Raw genomic sequence first — 19,331 nt, forward strand, 5'->3', positions numbered from 1 at the left:
CTGCTTGATGTGTCTTTCTCTTGGTGTCTTTCTTCTTCACCTTACTGCTTATTTTAATAGAAAATAATAGATATATTAGAAATATATAGAAAATATATATAGAAATATATAGAAAATATATATAGAAATATATAGAAAATAATAGATAATAATATTAAATTCTATTTAATAGAAAATAGAAAAAAAAGCCAGAATCTGGCCCCACCCCTGAGTTTAATGTGCACACAGAAATACCCTCCTGCCTCTGGGGACACTGTTGATAGTGCCAAGGAGACCGAGGCCTCGTGTAGCAGAGCAGTGCGCTCACGCCTGCCTGGCTGGCTGGTGGCACTGATGGCCCCAGAATCCCAGGCCCTCCCTGCCCATCCCGTGGCTGCCCAGCCAGCGTTTGAGTAAGGGGCAGAGTGAGTTTAGAATCACACATCGCCAGCCACTCTTAGACACTGTTGATGGAACCGTAACTTGCTGTAACATTTCAAAATCCTTGGGGCAGTGTCCATCCAGAACCTTACTATTTTTGTGCCTTTTGACTCACTAGTTCTACACTTTCACAACTCTTGTAAGGAATTAATTTGAAATACAATGAAATGTTGAAATAACACACAATAATTTTTTAAAAGCCAGATACCACCTAAATATACAAGAGTGTTAAAGTAATTCTTGGTACAGCCACAACATGGAATATTGTGCAGCTGTGAAAGATGTTCACAAAGTTTGGGGCGCCTGGGTGGCTCAGTCGGTTAAGCGCCCAACTCTTGGTTTTGGCTCAGGTCATGACCTCATGGTTTGTGAGTTCAAGCCCCACATCAGGCTCCATGCTGATGGTGCAGAGCCTGCCTGGGATTCTCTTCTCTGTCCCTCTCCCTCTGCCCTGCCCCTTCTCGTGCTCTCTCTCTCAAAATAAACTTAAAAAAAGAAAAAAGATGTTCCCAAAGTTTATGACATAGGAAATGCTTAACAGTTTAGTCAAAAGGCCAAGTTCTAGAATTGGACAGTGTAATAATAGTGCTATCAGGGCGCCTGGGTGGCTCAGTCGGTTGAGCATCTGACTCTTGATTTTGGCTCAGGTCATGAGCTTACTGTTGTCAGATTGAGCCCCATGTTGGGCTCTGTGCTGAGCATGGAGCCTGCTTGGGATTCTCTCCTCTGTCTCTCTCTCTCTCTGTCTCTCTCTGTCTCTCTCTGTCTCTCTGTCTCTCTCTGTCTCTGCCTTCCCCCTGCACACACACATGCACACTCTCGCTCAAAAATAAATAAACTTTTTTTAATGTTTATTTATTTTTGAGAGACAGCACAAGTGAGGGAGGGGCAGAAAGAGACGGAAACACGGAATCCGAAGCAGGCTCCAGGCTCTATGGTATCAGCACAGAGCTCGACGTGGGGCTCAAACCCATGAGCTACGAGATCGATCATGACCTGAGCCAAAGTCGGACGCTTAACTGATGGAGCCACCCAGGCACCCCCTAAAATAAATACACTTAAAAAAAAAAAGACAGTGGGGGTACCTGGGTGGTTCAGTTGGTTAAGCGTCCAACTTCACCTCGGGTCATAATCTCACATTTTGTGAGCTCGAGCCCTGCAATGGGCCTGCTGCTGTCTGCACAGAGCCCACATCAGATGCTCTGTCCACCTCCCCCACCCAGCCCCTGCTTGCACTCTCTCTCAAAAACGAGTAAACGTTTATAAATAAATAAATGAAAATTTTAAAAAGACAGCGAGATCAATCTCTGCATGTGAATACTGTACTATCACAGGAATTTTTTTCATCATGTTTTTTCTACATTTTCCAGAATGTTAACTGTCATCACATATTACGGTGTGACACATATTAACAATCAGGCAAAAAACATTTTATTTTATTCATTGTTTTTTTTGTATTTTTAAAACTGTTTATTGATCTTCAGAGACAGATAGTGGGGAAGGGGCAGAGAGAATCCCAAGCAGGCTCCGCACTGTCAGCACACAGCCTGATGTGGGGCTTGATCCTATGAACTGTGAGATCATGACCTGAGCCAAAACTAAGAGCTAGACATTCAACCGACCGAGCCACCTAGGCGCCCCAAGCATTAATCAGTACGTGTAGTTCATCTCAACAAGCTGCTTTTTTTCCCCATGGGGAGGCAACCCTAAATTCAGTTATATTACATATTAAAGTCACCTAAGTATGTAGTCAGTCTTTTGTCATCTGTGGGCAGCATATTTACTTTGTGGACTTCTAGACAATTTTCGACTCTATTTGGACTTTTTGTTTGCTTTCTCTAAATGACCTATTATCAGCATGAATCCTGCAGACTAACATGAATGTTATCTAAGACAGATGAAATATGCAAGCCAAGTTTGCAGTCCTAAAGCCACTCTAATGTGACTTTCAAAGCTAGTGGTATAAGAGCTTGCTTCTTGTTTTATTTGTAAAATAATAGAACTTACTTCATGACTGTATGCGTCTTAATAGGTTCCAAGGCATATACACTAATCTGTCACAGATACCCAGATAATACCATGGTGAACCATGCAGCTGCTTCAGAAAATGGGCCATTTTTCCTACCTTCAGGTTTTGTTTTGTAATAATTTAAAAGGTTGCATCTTAAGTTATATATGTATACTCCCATCCATGCATATGTGTTTACCATACACGTATATCCCTGCCCAAAAATCTAAGAGGATATGCACTAAGAATTGAGGAATGGTCATGTCTGGGTGGCAGAATTATATTAGTGTAAAGGTTTTCAGCCAGAAAAACTGGCCGACGATGGCTTAAACCACAAGGCTGTGTGTTGTTTACTTAAGTCAGAGACAGGCAGTCCCAACTTTGATTCCTTAGCCCAAATTGTCATCGAGGACCCAGGTTCTTTCTGTCCCTTTGGCCACCCACAGGATCATTTTTTATCCTGAGCCTACTATTTCATGCTGCTGAACGGAGGCTCTATCTCCAGGCATCATGCTATGTTCACAATGGGGATACCAGAAAAGGGGGCAGAACCTACCATGTGTATTCCTTGTAAGACAAGGAATTGTTTTCCCTATAAAACCAAAGCCATAGTAGAAACCCCTCCCCATGCCATTCCCATGACTGTCTCTTATATGTAATTAGAACAAGTCATATAGCTCCCCAGGCTCCAAAGAAGTCTGGGCAGTTGAGGACCTGACAGATGAGACAAGATTGTCATGTTTTCTTGTCCCGTTTATGGTTGGTTCCCTGAGGTCAGGCATGTTGCTTCCTGGATAAAATTAGAGTCCTGTTGTCAAGGAGGTGAGGGAGAGGTGGCTGCTGGGAAAGCAGCTAACTGTCTGCCACAGTGATCATCTTAATGTTTTTTCTTTTTGTTGTTTCTAATTTAATTTATTTTTAATGAGTGTGGATTACTATGTGCTTTTAAAAATGTGGGTTTTTTTTTTTTTTTAACATGCTGCTTCTAAGGTGATGCCGTGTCACTTTCGTCCCACCATGCAAAGTACAGCTGACATGGCTGCCCCGTTCTTTCCTCAGGTCTCCGACCATCCGGGACATGGTGATCCGCTGTATTGCCCAGATGGTGAACTCCCAGGCGGCCAACATCCGCTCAGGCTGGAAGAACATCTTTGCCGTGTTCCACCAGGCAGCCTCGGATCACGACGGGAACATTGTGGAGCTGGCCTTCCAGACCACGGGCCACATTGTCAGTAAGTGGCTCTACTGTCCCACCTGCCAGTCTCAAAGGGTGACCACTTATTTCCTGTCTCTTTCACTCCCCAAAGGGGCTTCCTTGTTTGAGATCTGCGGTCATATAATAACGTGGCAGGTGGCATTCTGAGCACTTGAGGCATGTGTGCAAGAACCCCGTGAGGGAGATACGGTCGAGTCTCATGGTTCGCAACCACAGAACTAGTGCTGCCAGCACTTTTGCGGACACATGCGTGCATCCAGCAGGGAGATACTTGAGTCGCCCAAGGCACGTGTTCCCAGCTGAGGTGAAGCGAGGCGATGCTCTGCCTTTTTGTTTCAGCTCTCCCGCTGTAAATAAATAAATGTCCTTTCTGTGGTATACCTACTACCACGTATTGTTTTCATTTTTTATTTTTTTGTTGGTGAGTTCACCATTTAGGATGGCCCTGAAGTATAGTGCCGGAGTGCTGTCCAGTGTCCCTGGAGAGAATACACGTTCTCGATAAGCTTTGTTCAAGCTTGAGTTAAAGTGCAATTGGCGAAAAGTTCTGTGTTGTGAACCAACACTATTTGTTAAATCCTGAAACACACATAAAACAAGGTTATATATTGATCGGGTTTTTTGTGTAACGTTTATTCATTTTTGAGAGAGACAGAGTGGGGGAGGGGCAGAGAGAGAGAGGGAGACACAGGATCCGAAGCAGGCTCCAGGCTCTGAGCTGTCAGCACCGAGCCCGACGTGGGGCTCGACCTCACAGACTGCAAGATCATGACCTGAGCTGAAGTCGGACACTCAACTGACTGAGCTGCCCAGGCGCCCCGGTCTTCATAAAAAGTATAAAGCAGATCATCTTTGATCTTTTTTGAGGTCTTTTAACTCTCTGTAAGCTTCTTGCTATTCATATTTTTGTCTTAGGTGATATTTGTAGGTTTTCAGAAACCTTAGATTTCTATATTACTTTTCACCTTTAGCTCATTGACTTTCTTTATCTCCCTTTGTCTTCACAGCCAGGTAAGGAGTGGTCTTGGGACAGAAACGGCCAGGGCAGTAAAGGACGCACTCGGGATCACCCAACCAGGGCCTAGCTCAGTGCTCACCTTCTGTCAGCGAAGGCAGCTAGGGGGCCATTTCACACACACATCAGTGTTTATCCTGCATCATTCCTTAAACTCCATCCTAAAGTAGCTTAAATTGAAATGGACACCTTGGCATCCTGATGAAGCTTGGTTTTTTTATGGCTTGTCCTCTCTCACTTCTTTGGGGACACTTGTCAGGTAGGACTTCTTCAGAGAGTCCTTCTCTGACCCCCAGCCTAAGCAGCCTCTCCTGCCTTCTGTCCCCTCACCCAGCACTCACCCAACCTGAGATGATATTTTATAAACGTACTGACACAGGTGATTCTTGTCTGTCTTGCCCATTGGAGCAAGAGCATTGTGAGGGCAGGGAATTCGATTGGTCACCTCTGTCCCCAGGGCCCACAACCATGCTTTGCACATAGCTGGCACTCTAAACGTTTGTCGAATGAATGAATATTTGGACCTTTGCATCGTTGCTTGAGCTCAGGAACCAGTTTAGCCCAAGTGGTGCTCAGTGGATTCATCCTGAATAACTTAATAAAAAGTTGTCTTCCGGAGATGGTGACATGTTTTTCCTAGATTTTCACAAAAGTAACTTTCTTGGGGTGGGAGGGGGTGTTTGATCCCCATTTCTAAGTCCTGGTCTTATAAACAATGTGGCTTTGTTTCCACAGCAACTATTTTCCAGCACCATTTCCCTGCAGCCATCGACTCCTTTCAGGATGCTGTCAAGTGCTTATCAGAGTTTGCCTGCAATGCCGCCTTCCCGGACACCAGCATGGAGGCCATCCGGCTCATCCGTTTCTGTGGGAAATATGTCTCTGAGAGGCCTCGGGTACATTTTTCCTCTCCTCCCCCTTGGGCACTGAGGGAAAAGGAATCACGGGGCAAAAAACCCTTACTCCTGGCAAAGAACTTTCCAGCTGCGCTTTCAGAAGTGCGTGTTTGCCCTCAGCTAGGCGTTCAGTTCAGAATGCCGCTGTTGCTGTTTTGTGTGTATGAGGTGACTTGTTTTATCCCTACCGAACTTTTATGTAGTATTCTACTAATTGTTTTTGTGGAAAATAATAGTATTTAGCTTTGAATTTTGGCAAAGCTGAAGAAGCTAGACCTTTCTATTTGTAAGAGAACAAACCTGGGGCCCCTGAGTGGCTCAGTCGGTTGAGCGTCCGAGTCTTGATTTTGGTTCAGGTTGTGATCTCCCAGTGTTGGGAGCAAGGCCTGAGTCAGGTATGGGGCTTGCTTGAGGTTCTCTCTCTCCCTCTCCCTTTCACCTTCCCCTCTCTTGCACATGTGCTCGCTCTCTCAAAAAATAAAGCAAGAGAAAGAACAAACCTACCTCTTAAGGAAAGACATTTTACTCCCCCCCCCCCAAAAAACACGACATTTTACCATTTTGACATGACTGAGAAATCACACTTTAAAAATCATCTTTTGTTTTCTCCCAGAAATGTCCGAGTTTATTCTGTTATGTCTCACCTTTCCAAAGAAGCCTGCTTGGTTTAAACGACCATCTCAAACAGTGACATTAAGTAGAATAAGCACATCTAAACTATGATGGCTCATACAGATCTCTTCTTCAGATCTTTTCTGCGTATTGACTTATTTAGTCTCCACATCAGACCTATGAGATTGGGAATTATGTCCCCATTGTACTGGAGAGTTCACTGAAACAGAGAGAGAAATTGCCTAATGTTGGATAAGCTGAGCTGATAAAGAAGTCCCATTACAGCAGACAGCACTGCTTCAAGAGTGGTTCCAGAGCAAAAGGCTCAAAATCCCAGAGGTGGGGCAGGGAGTAGGGCTTCCCACCCAGACTGGGAAAGACTGCCAGCTTCTAGCTGCATGACCTTGGGCAGCTTACTTATAATCCCGGTGCCTCAGTTAACTCATCTGTAAAGTAGGACATTTATTTGTATCTGGCTCATGGTGTTACCGTGAGGATTGTTAATCCACATAAAGCACTGTCACAGTTCCTGATGCAAAGCAAGCCCTCAATAAAGAGCTGCTGGTGGTATTGTTTTAAGGAGTGCGTATTACAGTTATATTCCAGAAAGACCTAAAGGTATGGAATCATCTTGAATACCTTTTGACCTTTAATGCTTTTTTTTTTTTTTTAATGTTTATTTTTGAGAAAGAGAGAGACAGAGTGTGCGCCCAAGCAGGGGAGGGGCAGAGAGAAGTGGGGGACAGAGGATCTGAGGCAGGCTCTGTGCTGACAGCGGAGAGCCCAACACGGGGCTCAAATTCATGAACCATGAGGTAGACGCTTAATCGTCTGAGCCACCCAAGTGCCCCGACCTTTGGTGCTTTTCTTAATGGAACACCTCCCACCCGCAGGACCCTCGTGATCTGCCCACTCAGCTTATTCTAAAATCCACAGAGGTCCAGAGGTTCATACGTGGAAGCTGCCCTTGTGCTCTTGGGAGAGGCTTGTGTCTGCCTCCTCCGGATTCCCGGTCCCACCCTTGCTGAGTGGATGTTTTTAGGAGGGGAAGATGTGTGGGGCCTGGAGCTTCATGTAGTTCTCTTTGACTTTCTTCCTTTGCTTGCTTGGCCTGCATCTGAGAGATGACCCTCCTTGTAGGTGCTACAAGAATACACAAGTGACGACATGAATGTGGCCCCTGGCGACCGGGTCTGGGTCCGAGGCTGGTTCCCCATCCTGTTCGAGCTCTCCTGCATCATTAATAGATGCAAGCTGGATGTTCGGACAAGGTAACCATGTCCCGGACGGTGCCCCTTCTGTCATGGAATGAGCCTCGGTCACCGGCTTAGTTGACCCATGCTCTCCCACCATCTTCTCTGCTCTTTTCCCCCTCACCCATTCCCTCTCTGTGCCTGGCTTTGTTCCTCCAGAGGACTCACGGTCATGTTCGAGATCATGAAGAGCTATGGCCACACCTTTGAGAAGCACTGGTGGCAGGACCTGTTCAGAATCGTGTTCAGGATTTTTGACAATATGAAACTCCCTGAGCAGCAGTCAGAGGTAGGTGATGACTAACACGGTGCCCTAGATATGGCTAGGTGGCGTGGGGGTGGGGGAGTCTCTGCCTTTGTCTGCTGCGGGATTGTGTCATCATCCCCACAAGATGTGTTTCAAAATGAAAACCCCATCCTTGGAACTCTTATACCAGAAGCAACTAATGCTAAGAAACTGTCCCCATCTGAGGAAGGGTAAGGGGAGAGAAGTCACCATGGCCGGCCTGCTTGGCCCTTGGGCATTACACCTGCCAGTTCAACAGGGCACTGCTCCTGTCTGTTCTTTGGTCCGTATCAGCTTCTCAGCAGTCAGTAAACAATGGGATGTCTCTGGTCCCTAAAAGAACCCATTTAAAACATTTTTACGAGTGCCTGGCTGGTTCAGTCAGAAGAATGTGGATTCTTGATCTTGGAGTTGTGAGTTCAAGCCCCACATTTGGCATAGAGATTACTTAAAAATAAAACTTTAAAAAGAAAAGTTTTTAATGAAGTTACAGTTGGAGATGATGTTGGCAAATTATTAGGCTTTTTTTTTTTTTTTTTAAAGGATATCTGATGCCTCTAGTTGTCATTGTTATTTATCCCCCAGGGATAGAGGGAGGAGGAGAGGATATTCTAAGACTTTTAGAAGGGAAAGAGTCACTTTCTTAACCACTTTTAGGAATACCGTTCTCTCCCTCCCCCTGGTATAAAAGCAACATAGGTTTAGTATGGAATATTGAGAATATATAGAAAACTCAGGGGCGCCTGGGTGCCTCAGTTAGTTAAGCATCCAACTTCGGCTCGGGTCATGATCTCACGGTTCATGAGATCGAGCCCACATCAGGCTCTCTGTTGACAGTGTGGAGCCTGCTTGGGATTCTCTCTCTGCCCCTCCCCCACTCACACTCTCTCTTCTCTCTCTCTCAAGATAAATAAGCTTAAAAAAAAGAAAAGAATACGCAGAAGACTCACAATTTTACCATTCAGAAATAAGAGTTAATGTTTTGGCAAATTTCTGTCTTCTACATGGTTAAAGTATGGTTGAGGTCACAGTATAAGAGTTCAGCTTTCTAATCTTATTTTAAAATAACTTAAATTTTTCTTCCTTGTAAAACAAATCAGAATACAGAAAAACAAAGAAAACATTTGAACAGCCACTGTTCGAGCTTCCACAGGCAACCACCGTTAACCTACCTTCACATTCTTCGTGTGTTTTCTTCTTTACAAAAATGGGATCCCAGCCCACACACCGTAAATTGCTTTATCAGTTTAATACCAGAGTGTTTTTTCACAACCCTAAGTCTTCTTCCATACTGTTTTTAAAAGCTGCAAACTGTTGGGGCACCTGGGTGGCTCAGTCAGTTAAGCACCTGACTCTTGATTACGGCTCAGGTCCTGGTCTCATGCATTTGTGGGATTGATCTCCACGTCAGCTATAGTGCAGAGCCTACTTGGGATTCCCTCTCTCCCTTTCTCTCCACCCCTCCCCGCATACCCGCTCTCTTTCTCTCTCTCTTTCGAAAGTAAATAAATAAACATTAGAAAGAAGGCAGCACTGAAATGAACATTCTTTGCTGCTACCTTTGTTCTTGTTTTTTCTTTTTTCTCTTGGGACAAGTGGTATGTCAGGTTTGGGGCTTACAAATTACTGAGGCTTTTGATACGTACTTTCAAGTTACTTCCAAATAAATTCGCAACCTTTATAAATTTACAGCCTTTTACATTTGAACAGTGCACAAGAGTTCCCGTTTCTCCATACCCCCTCCAACTCTTCATACCTTAATGAATTTTTTTAATGTTTATTTTTGAGAGAGAGAGCTCATGTGGGGGGAAGGGCAGAGAGAGAGGGAGAGAGGGAATCCCAAGTAGGCTCCATGCTGTCAGCACAGTGCCCAACTCGGGGCCCAATCTCACGAACTGTGAGATTATGACCTAAGCTGAAATCAAGAGCTGAATGTTCAACTGACTGAGCCACCCAGGTGCCCCCATACTTTTTTTAATCTTTGTTCATTTGATGGGCCATAAGTATCACAGTGACAAAGTTTTATAATTGCTGGTGAGGTTGCAAACTTTTTTTCACATTGCTGATTCACAGTTTTTTTCTTTTATGAATTGCTTTTTCACATCCTTAGCCGATCTATTGGGTTAGTTATCTTTCTCCTATTGATTTAGGAGCTTTTTAGTGTATAAGTAATATAGCATATCCTTCCATAAATTGCAAATGCTTTTGCCCACTTTGTTATTCTCGTTTTGTTTTCATTTTAGAAAATTTTAGCTTTTAGGGAACCAAATTCATCAGTCTTTTTCCCTTATGGCTTCCACTTCTGGAATCTTGTTTTGCAATTAGCAACCCTTCCCTTTTCGATGATTTTCTAAATCTCTCTATACATTAAATACTTAAAATAGTGCCATGAAATTACCAGCGGTACATTTTGGGTGTAAGGTATAACTTAGCACAATCTCATACTCACGTTTTCCAAATCATTAAAGCCTTTGGTCAGTATCCCTTTGAATGACTATTAATGTCCTGACATATGTATAAACTTAATTTAGTTGCCACCTTCTTGGGCATTTGTTCATATGTGTTTTCAGTGTGTAAGTGCCAGTGTGGCATAAACATCTTTATTCACAAGACTTCACCCACAGATGTTTACTGCTTTCCTTAGGATCCACTCCTTTGGGCAGCGTGACTGCCTCCGTGGGTGTGAGCGTTGTAAAGACTGACTGTAGACACGTACTTCCAGGTTGCACAGCAGAGCGGTTTTTCCCCTGAGGTAGGAGTGGGCCCATCTCACCACAAGGAGAGTAGCTTTTAAACATTACCTTGTTGTTTTTCAGAAATCCGAGTGGATGACGACAACGTGCAATCACGCACTCTATGCTATTTGTGACGTGTTCACCCAGTTTTATGAAGCTCTGAACGAAGTTCTTCTTTCTGATGTGTTTGCACAGTTGCAGTGGTGTGTAAAACAAGGTACTCTCTCCGTCTCCAGGCGTCATCCTTCTTGACGTAGTTTTTAATGAGAGGTTCGTTATTTCAGTATATGAAAGCAAGAATGTAATGCCAAGGAGTACAATATATAATCAGTGAAAATATGTATTTTTTTATTTAATAAGAACATAGAAACAATCTCAAGTCAGTTATAAAGCATTTTTTATTATTTTTAAAAAAAATTTTTTTTAATGTTTATTTTTGAGAGAGAGAGAGAGAAAGAGAGGGAGGGAGAGAGCGCCCGTGAGTGAAGGAAGGGCAAAGAGAGAGAGGGAGACACAGAATCCGAAGCAGGCTCCAAGCTCTGAGCTGTCAGCACAGAGCCCGATGCGGGGCTTGAACTCACGAACCATGAGATCATGACCCGAGTTGAAGTCAGATGCTTAGCTGCCTGAGCCACCGAGGTGCCCCTTATTTGTTTGTTTGTTTAATTATTTTAATATTTATTTATTTATTTATTTTGAGAGAGCTAGAGCACGAGCAGGGGAGGGGCAGAGAGAGAGAGAGACACAGAATCCAAAGCAGGCTCCAGGCTCTGAGCTGTCAGCACAGAGCCTGACACGGGGCTTGAACTCATGAACCGTGAGATCATGACCTGAACCCAAGTTAGATGCTTAACCAACTGAGCCACCCAGGTGCTCCTAAAGCATTTTTTAAAGATGGATGTAGTTATTATTATATTTAAAAAGAAGTGCCTTTAGGGGTGCCTGGGTGGCTCAGTGGGTTAAGCATCCCAACTTTGGCTCAGGTCATGATCTTGTAGTTTGCAAGTTCGAGCCCCATGTCAGGCTGTGTGCTGGCAGCTCAGAGCCCGGAGCCTGCTTCACATTCTGTGTTTTCCTCTCTCTCTGCCCCAACCCCGCTCACAATCTGTGTCTGTCTCTCTCAAAAATAAAACATTAAAAAAAATTAAACATTTAAAAAAATTTTTTTAAAAAAGATGTGCCTTTCTATATTATACCATGGTTTCTGCTTTTGTCGTAGTTGAAATTTTCTGTAATGTTTTTAAAATGTCCTGTGGGAGGCGCACCTGGATGGCTCAGTTGATTAAGTGTCCGACTCTTGATTTTGGCTCAGGTCATTATCTCAGAGTTCTTGAGTTCAAGGCCTCGTTGGGCTCTGCACTGATAGTGTGAGCCTACTTGGGATTCTCTCTCTCTCCCTCTCTCTCTGCCCCTCCCCTGCTTGCTCTCTCAAAAATAAATAAACATTTTTTTTTAATATATTATGGGAGTCAATATAAACAACAGCTTCATCAGTGGACATTTTTCGTTTGAGTACTTATGTGTTGATTTTAGTACATCCTAGGAAGAATACCTACATAGCACATTAGACCTGGATTCCGTAGATAGTTTTGGCTTAGGACAAAGCTTAATTTCGCAAAGTTTTTCAAAAAGTGACTCAGTTTTAAAATAAGTGAAAAAACAATCAATACCAGTATGGCAAAAACTGGAAGTGCAATGTTTGAGTGACTAAATTTTGAGAGACACTGATCTAATATTTCCGTCTTCTATCATTGATCACATAAGAAGCCAGTTAATTAACAAACTGATCTTTTTCCATCCCAGCAGTAAAGCTGTGATAAGTAATTTTAACTCTTGATAGCCTGTTTAACAACAAAAGTTATTTTTTTTATTTAAAAAAATTTTTTTTAAATTTTTATTTATTTTTGACAGAAAGAGCATGAGCGGGGGAGGGGCAGAGAGAGAGGGAGACAGAATCTGAAGCAGGCTCCAGGCTCTGCGCTGTCAGCACAGAGCTCAAACCCACAGACCGCGAGATCATGACCTGAGCTGAAGTCGGACGCTCAACCGACTGAGCCACCCAGGCACCCCAACAACAAAAGTTTTAACACTGTATCATTGCTTCGTTAAGTAAGAGCCTGCAAACCCTCTGTCATGTCCCCACCTCGCAAGATGAAGCATCAGTGCCCTGGTGGGAATCAAACCAGCAGTGGAAGTTTGATGATAGATGTTGCTTTATTTTGCAGATAATGAGCAGTTGGCTCGCTCAGGTACAAATTGCTTAGAAAACTTAGTGATATCCAATGGGGAGAAATTCAGTCCCGACGTCTGGGATGAAACGTGCAGTTGTATGCTGGATATCTTCAAGACAACCATTCCACACGTGTGAGTGCAGATGTGATTGTTGCTGATTCTTGCTGAGCTCAGTAGATGTCTTAAGGCTCCACATTGCCTTTCACACTGATCATTTTCCTTCTCTTGCATTCCCTTCAGTTTGCTGACATGGAGACCTGTAGGGATGGAGGAAGATCCATCAGAGAAACACTTGGTAGGGTTTTTTGTTGTCATCTTTTCTCTGATCTCGTATTAGGTAAAAAAATTAAGTAGCCCAAGGAGTTTGTGCTTTTCTGATGGGAAGTGAGCAAAAAAGGCTATAAGCTTTAGGAGTGCCTGGCTGGCTCAGTCAGTGGAGCGTGCAACTCTTGATCTTGGGGTCGTAAGTTGGAGCCTCACTTGGGGCATGGAGATTACTTTAAAAAAAAAAAAAAAAGAATTAAAAACTATGTTCATTAACACGTTTTTTTAGAAAGTACAGAAGATAAGTCACCTCACCCAATAAAAGCCACAGTTCACATTTCTAGTTTTTACTTTGTGCGACGGCACACGTATAACCCACGCGTGTTTGAAATTCGGGCGCGCTTGGCACAGAATGTTTTACCTAACAACGTGTAAGCAGTCTTCCATGTTTTTAAATATTGTTTGAGAGCAGCCTTTTCAGTGGCTATACATCATTATATTTAGTGAATTCTCCCTTGTTGGACTCTCAGGTCTGGTGTTTGCCTGTTAGAAGTAATACTTTGGTGTAATTATCCTCATTTATTCCTCTCCTAAATAAAGAGTGCTTTCTTCCACCACCAGTGAAATAGTGATTGTTATTTTTTGTGTGAGGCCACATCAAGAAGTTATAATTCAAGTCTCGCTTTACAAATTTTGCTTTATACGGGGTTTGTATTATTAACGTCTATTCCCAAATAACTGTAAAGCCATTAGATTTTAAAAGTCATTTGGAGGGCATCTGGCTGACTCAGTGGAGCATGTGACACTTAATATCAGAGTCATGAGTTCGAGCCCCACATTGGGCCTGGAGCCTACTTTAAAAAAGGGGTGGCATTTAGGATATAGCAACTTAAAAAATGAAGCACCCTATTTAAACATTTTTTGTTTGTCTTCTGTCAACTTTTTAAAAAGCTAGCTCTTGGCACTAGTGTATTTTTGAGCTTGTCCTCATTAATTGGTCATATGTATTGTTAAATCATAATATGTAGAGAAATACCTTCGAAGTCAGAATAAGAAAATACGAGATTTAAAAAAAAAATATTTTTTTAATGTTTGTTTATTTTTGAGAAAGAGACAGAACGTGAGCAGGGGAGGGGAGGAGAGGAGGAGACACAGAATCCAAAGCAGGTTCCAGGCTCTGAGCTGTCAGTACAGAGCCCGATGCGGGGCGCAGACTCACGAACCGTGAGATCGTGACCTGAGGCAAAGTCAGACGCTTAACCGACTGAGCCACCCCGGCACCCCAAGAAAACGTGAAATTTTAGTGGGAGGGAGAAATAAGTGAAATTTATAATGTCTCCTGTGCAGTCCAGCATGGAATGTCATTTTACTTCAGTCTAAGCAAGGCACTTACCGTCAAGTTGGGCCAGCCCCAGTGTTAAGCCGGGCATATCTCTGCCCAGGTACTCAATTGTGGATAAAGTGAACATTGTATTTCTCTCTGGCTTACTTTTAGGATGTAGATCTGGACCGCCAGTCTCTGAGCAGCATAGATAGAAATGCCTCTGAGAGAGGCCAGAGTCAACTCTCTAACCCGACCGATGACAGCTGGAAAGGTAGACCATATGCAAGTAAGGCTACTTTTTCTAGTTGTTTTCATTTATTTATTTTAAATAGGTAACACACTTATGCAATTTAAATATTTGCAAAGTACAAGAGGATAAACACGATAAGCCTTCCTTCCACCCTGTGCCTCAGTCTGCCAGTCCCTTCCTGTGGCAGCCAGTGTCACCAGCTTCTGTACGTTTCCAAAGACATTTTATCCATATATAAGAAATGCATATCCGTAAACACATATGTCCGTGTACACACATACACATGAATTCTCCTGTCCTTTTTATACAAATTACAGAATACTATACATTGTTTTTTCAGTTAGTATATCTTTAAGATCATTCAAAATCAGTACCTTAAAAGCTTTCACATTCTTTTATACTATTTATGTTATCCAAGGATGTGGATGTACTATTGTTTGCTTAATTGGGTTTCCTACTAATGGACATTTATATTATTCCTAATCTTTGTGACGAACAGTACAACATTGAATCACTTAATGTGTGTGTCATTTGTGAGTTTATCTGTGTAATAAATTCCTAAAAATGGGATTGCTGGGTGAAGTGCACTTGCCATTTTGACGGATGATTAGATTCTTACCCCATTAATGTTGTTTCTGTTTACGTGATCTTCGGGAACACACAGGTGATATTTCATACCTTTGGAGTATTTTTAATTTGCAGTTTCCTAATTATGAGTGAAATGAGCAGTTTTTCATGTGTCTAAGATCTTTTCATGATCTGTTCAAATCTTCATTTTATATTGGCTGTTAGTCTTTATTGGTTTGGAGAAGCTTTTTATGTGTTAGAGATCCCTTTTCTGGATATGAGTTTCAGATGACTTTTATCAGTTTGTCCCACAGTGTTCTTGTGATCTATTTTACTGCCTGTCATTTTAAAAAACAGGTCTGACAGTTGCTATGCACCAGGCACAGCACTGTGTGTTTCAAATACGTGATCTCACATAATTGGTACTCTACCGTTTGAGGAGGTACTGTTGACATTTGGATCCTTGGGACCTAGTGCACTTCTGGCTGACTGAGAAACTGGAACCGTCCTGTTTCCTGGTCTGGTTGTTTTCAAGCTGTGGCCATATTGTTTTCCTTCATAGCAGCCCCACCCTCTTCTCCACATGCCAGGCTGTAGGTGTTCACACCGCTGTTAACTTCTCAACCAGTGCATTAGGCAAAGCCACGCGTGCTCACCGCTATTTTTTGAAGGCATAAAACAGAAGCACCCTTGGGATCCATTGAAAAGCTACCATGTTCCTCCATATCTGCAGCTCGTGCCAGTCTCTCTGTAGTAGCCAGTGAGAGAATGAACAGTGCTGCCTCATTGGCTCCAGATAAAGGATTGGCTTGTGTGGAGGAGGCACGTTTTAACTAGAACCGCTCTTGGTGCAGCAGGATGTTTATACTCTGAGAGGTGCCTGGGCCTTGAGACCCCTGTCCTTCATCCTGGGAACGTGCCTCCAGTCTCCCATCTCAGCCTGCCCTGTGGGCAGCAGGTACAGGCTCACAGCACTTGCATTGTTTCTCTTCTTTTTAATTTTTGGTCCAGGCTGATGTTACTGAATTGGCATGAGTCAAATGTACATGTTTTGCAACTCCACCATATTCCTCTTTAATTAAACTGATTCTACATAGAAAATTGATAGACAGACATACAGAAAGACAATTTTAGTCACTTTCCAAAACTTGAGAATGACCTAACCTCATTTGGCATCACTAAATGCTTTATGTAATGTTTTCAACTTCCTGATTCTATAACAATAAGTTGAATGAGGAATCTCTACTTTTATTATAGTCAAATCAACCCACACCTCCGAAGTGCCTGACATGGACCACCACTGAGCCCAGGGAGTGAGAAGACAAAGATGGAGGGAGGAGATGTTAGCTAGAGTCTAGTCAGTAGCTGCAGGTGGCAGAGAAGCTTGTCGGAAGACGTGGGCCCTGCGTAGCTGACTCCTCCCCTTCAGGTCTTTGCTCAAGTATCACATTCTCGGAGAGAGCTTTCCTGACCAGCTTATTTAAACTTGAAGCCCCATCCTGATGACATCCCTACCTTGTCCCCATCCCTACCTTTGTCATCGTCATTTGACATAGGTAGACATGTGCCTTAGACTTAAATATCTTGTTTATTTTCTGTCTCTGCCATGGAAGCAGGGATTTTTGTCCAGCTTATTCACTGTTATGCCACAGCATCAAGGACTATGCCTGGCATGTAGAAGGAGCTCGGTTAATATTTACTCAACACTGGCTGAATCATTATTAGGGTTAATCTTTATCATCTAATATAGATCAGAAACTGTTTGCCAGCCTCCTCATCAAGTGTGTGGTCCAGCTGGAATTGATACAGACCATTGACAACATCGTCTTCTACCCTGCAACAAGCAAAAAAGAAGATGCAGAACACATGGTTGCTGCCCAGGTAATAGGATGAGCCTCGAGGAGGACGAACTTGCCCCTGGAGAGGTTGCTCAGATGCAGTGGTGTGCTGGAGCCAGCTCGTAGATCGTGCTCATCTCTCCCCAGCCCTGTGATCAGTCACGGCATATTGGTAGCTTGAAATTGGCCACGATGAGAATATTTATACCACAGAAATCAGCAAACCCTAAAAATCAGAACTTTCTTTTTCTTTTTTTTTTTAATTTCCCAGAGAGCCAGTCTACCAGCATGCCACTGCTTAGATCCCACCCTCCCCGGTGCTTCGAAAAAGAGTGTTGTTAATCACAGGCCTGTTTCACATAATTGTTGTATGGTTTAACCATAAGTAACCGAGAGAGAAAAATATATGGGTGAAGATACCACTTTTTCCTTTAGAAAGTTTACTTTTTTGTCTTGTATGTACAACCTGTTGTTCTTGGCGACGGAGGTTGGGTGTCCAAAAGTTGAACCATAACATTACACCATAGGTTGTAAACTTACGTGGTTCTGGGACTAACATCCTGTGAATGCCTACTCAGCCTTGGTGGGACCAGGGGCAGAGAGACCAGCCACCTCCAGCCCCGCCAGAGCCGCAGCCGCCTCCCAACCCAGCAGTGTGTTGCTAACAGATGGGTCAAGTCATGACAGGCTCCCAGCTTTTCAACAGGAGCCAGATTGAGATTTTTTTCATATAGGAAATCTCCTGTTTATTAAGTAATATAATTACCAATGAACAGAATATATCTGTGGGCTAGATCCAGCCCAAAGGCTATCCTCCTTTTTGTTTGTTAGAGAGAGAGAGAGAGAGAGAGAGAGCAAGTGGCACAGGGACACAGACAGGGAGAGAGAGAATCCCAAGCAGGCTCCATGCTGTCAGTGCAGAGCCCGATGTGGGGCTCAAACTCACAAAGCATGAGATCATGACCTGAGCCAAAGTCAAGAGTCAGACTCTTTCCCGACCGAGCCACCCTGGCACCCCTGGTTTTTATTTTTTAAATGTACAGTTCGGTGTTTTGGAATATTCACAAAGTTGTACAAACATCACCCCTATCTAATTCCAGAATATTTTTGTCACCGCAAAAGGGAATGCCCTAACCATTAGCAGTCAGTCCCCCTTCTCTCTTCGTCCCAGCCCTTGATAGCCACTAATCTACCATCTGGCTCTATGGGTTTACCTAATCTGCATATTTCATATTAATAGAATCCTATAATACATGAGCTTTTGTGTCCAGCTTCCTTCACTTAGCATAACGTTTCCCGAGTTCATTCGTGTTGTAGCATGTGACATCCACGTTATTATATATATACAGATGTGTGTGTACACGCATATATATGTGTATGTATATGTCTATAATATTCCATTGTACAGCTGTTCCACATTTTATTTATCCTTTCATCAGTCGATGGACATTTGGATTGTTTCCATTGCCTGGTTATTGTGAATAACAGTGCTGTGAACATTTGTATACGAGTTTTTATGTGGACATGTTTTTAATTCTCTTGAGCTTGTACCTAGGAGTGGAATTTCCAGGTGACACCATAACTCTATGCCTACCTTTCTGAGGAAGCGCCAGACCGTTTTCTAAAACAGCTGGACTATGGGGCGCCTGGGTGGCGCAGTCGGTTAAGCGTCCGACTTCAGCCAGGTCACGATCTCGCGGTCCGTGAGTTCGAGCCCCGCGTCAGGCTCTGGGCTGATGGCTCGGAGCCTGGAGCCTGTTTCCGATTCTGTGTCTCCCTCTCTCTCTGCCCCTCCCCCGTTCATGCTCTGTCTCTCTCTGTCCCAAAAATAAATAAACGTTGAAAAAAAAATTAAAAAATAAATAAATAAATAAAACAGTTGGACTATTTTACCCTACCATCAGCAATTGATGAAGGCTCTAATTTTCCACATCCTCATCAATGGTTGTTATTGTTCTTTTTTCTTTCTTTTTCTTTTTTTTTTGTAATTATCACAGCCATCCCAGTGAGTGTGAAGTGGTATCTCATTGTGATTTGGATTCCCATTCCCTTAGTGACTAATGACCTTGAACAGCTATCTTCTGTGTTGATTGGCTCATTGGTATTTTTGGGGAGATGTCTTTTCAAATCACGTACCCACTTTTAAATTGGAGTATTTATCTTTCGGCCATTGAATTATATGAGTTTTTATATATTCTGGATACTAGCCACTTATCAGATACAACTATTTTCTCCCATTCTTTGCATTGTCTTTTCAGTTTCTTGATGGTGGCCTTTGAAGCACCAAAACTTAATTTTAATGAAGCTCTGAATTACTATTTTTACTTGAGTCCTTGTACTTTTAGTGTTACATCTGAGAAAGCATGGCCTGATTCAAGGTCACAAAGATTAGGCCCACGGTTTCTTTTAAGAGTT

At 43.0% G+C, this 19,331-nt stretch overlaps 1 protein-coding gene across 2 annotated transcripts in view; it reads left to right on the forward strand.

The window, feature by feature from the left end:
* Positions 1-19,331, forward strand: part of ARFGEF2 (ARF guanine nucleotide exchange factor 2) — a 106,956-nt gene that overhangs the window by 76,094 nt on the left and 11,531 nt on the right. For both annotated transcript variants that reach the window (XM_086702429.1, XM_086702428.1), the window contains exons 27-35: positions 3,488-3,660; positions 5,395-5,555; positions 7,308-7,438; positions 7,580-7,709; positions 10,523-10,658; positions 12,667-12,805; positions 12,914-12,968; positions 14,433-14,547; positions 16,829-16,959. In XM_086702429.1, coding sequence (XP_086558555.1) covers positions 3,488-3,660; positions 5,395-5,555; positions 7,308-7,438; positions 7,580-7,709; positions 10,523-10,658; positions 12,667-12,805; positions 12,914-12,968; positions 14,433-14,547; positions 16,829-16,959 — 1,171 coding nt within the window. The remainder of the gene's footprint in view (positions 1-3,487; positions 3,661-5,394; positions 5,556-7,307; positions 7,439-7,579; positions 7,710-10,522; positions 10,659-12,666; positions 12,806-12,913; positions 12,969-14,432; positions 14,548-16,828; positions 16,960-19,331) is intronic.

Source organism: Puma concolor, chromosome A3, assembly GCF_028749965.1.
Source record: "Puma concolor isolate L17-30 chromosome A3, mPumCon1.1.hap2, whole genome shotgun sequence".
Classification (NCBI taxonomy): Eukaryota; Metazoa; Chordata; class Mammalia; order Carnivora; family Felidae; genus Puma; species Puma concolor.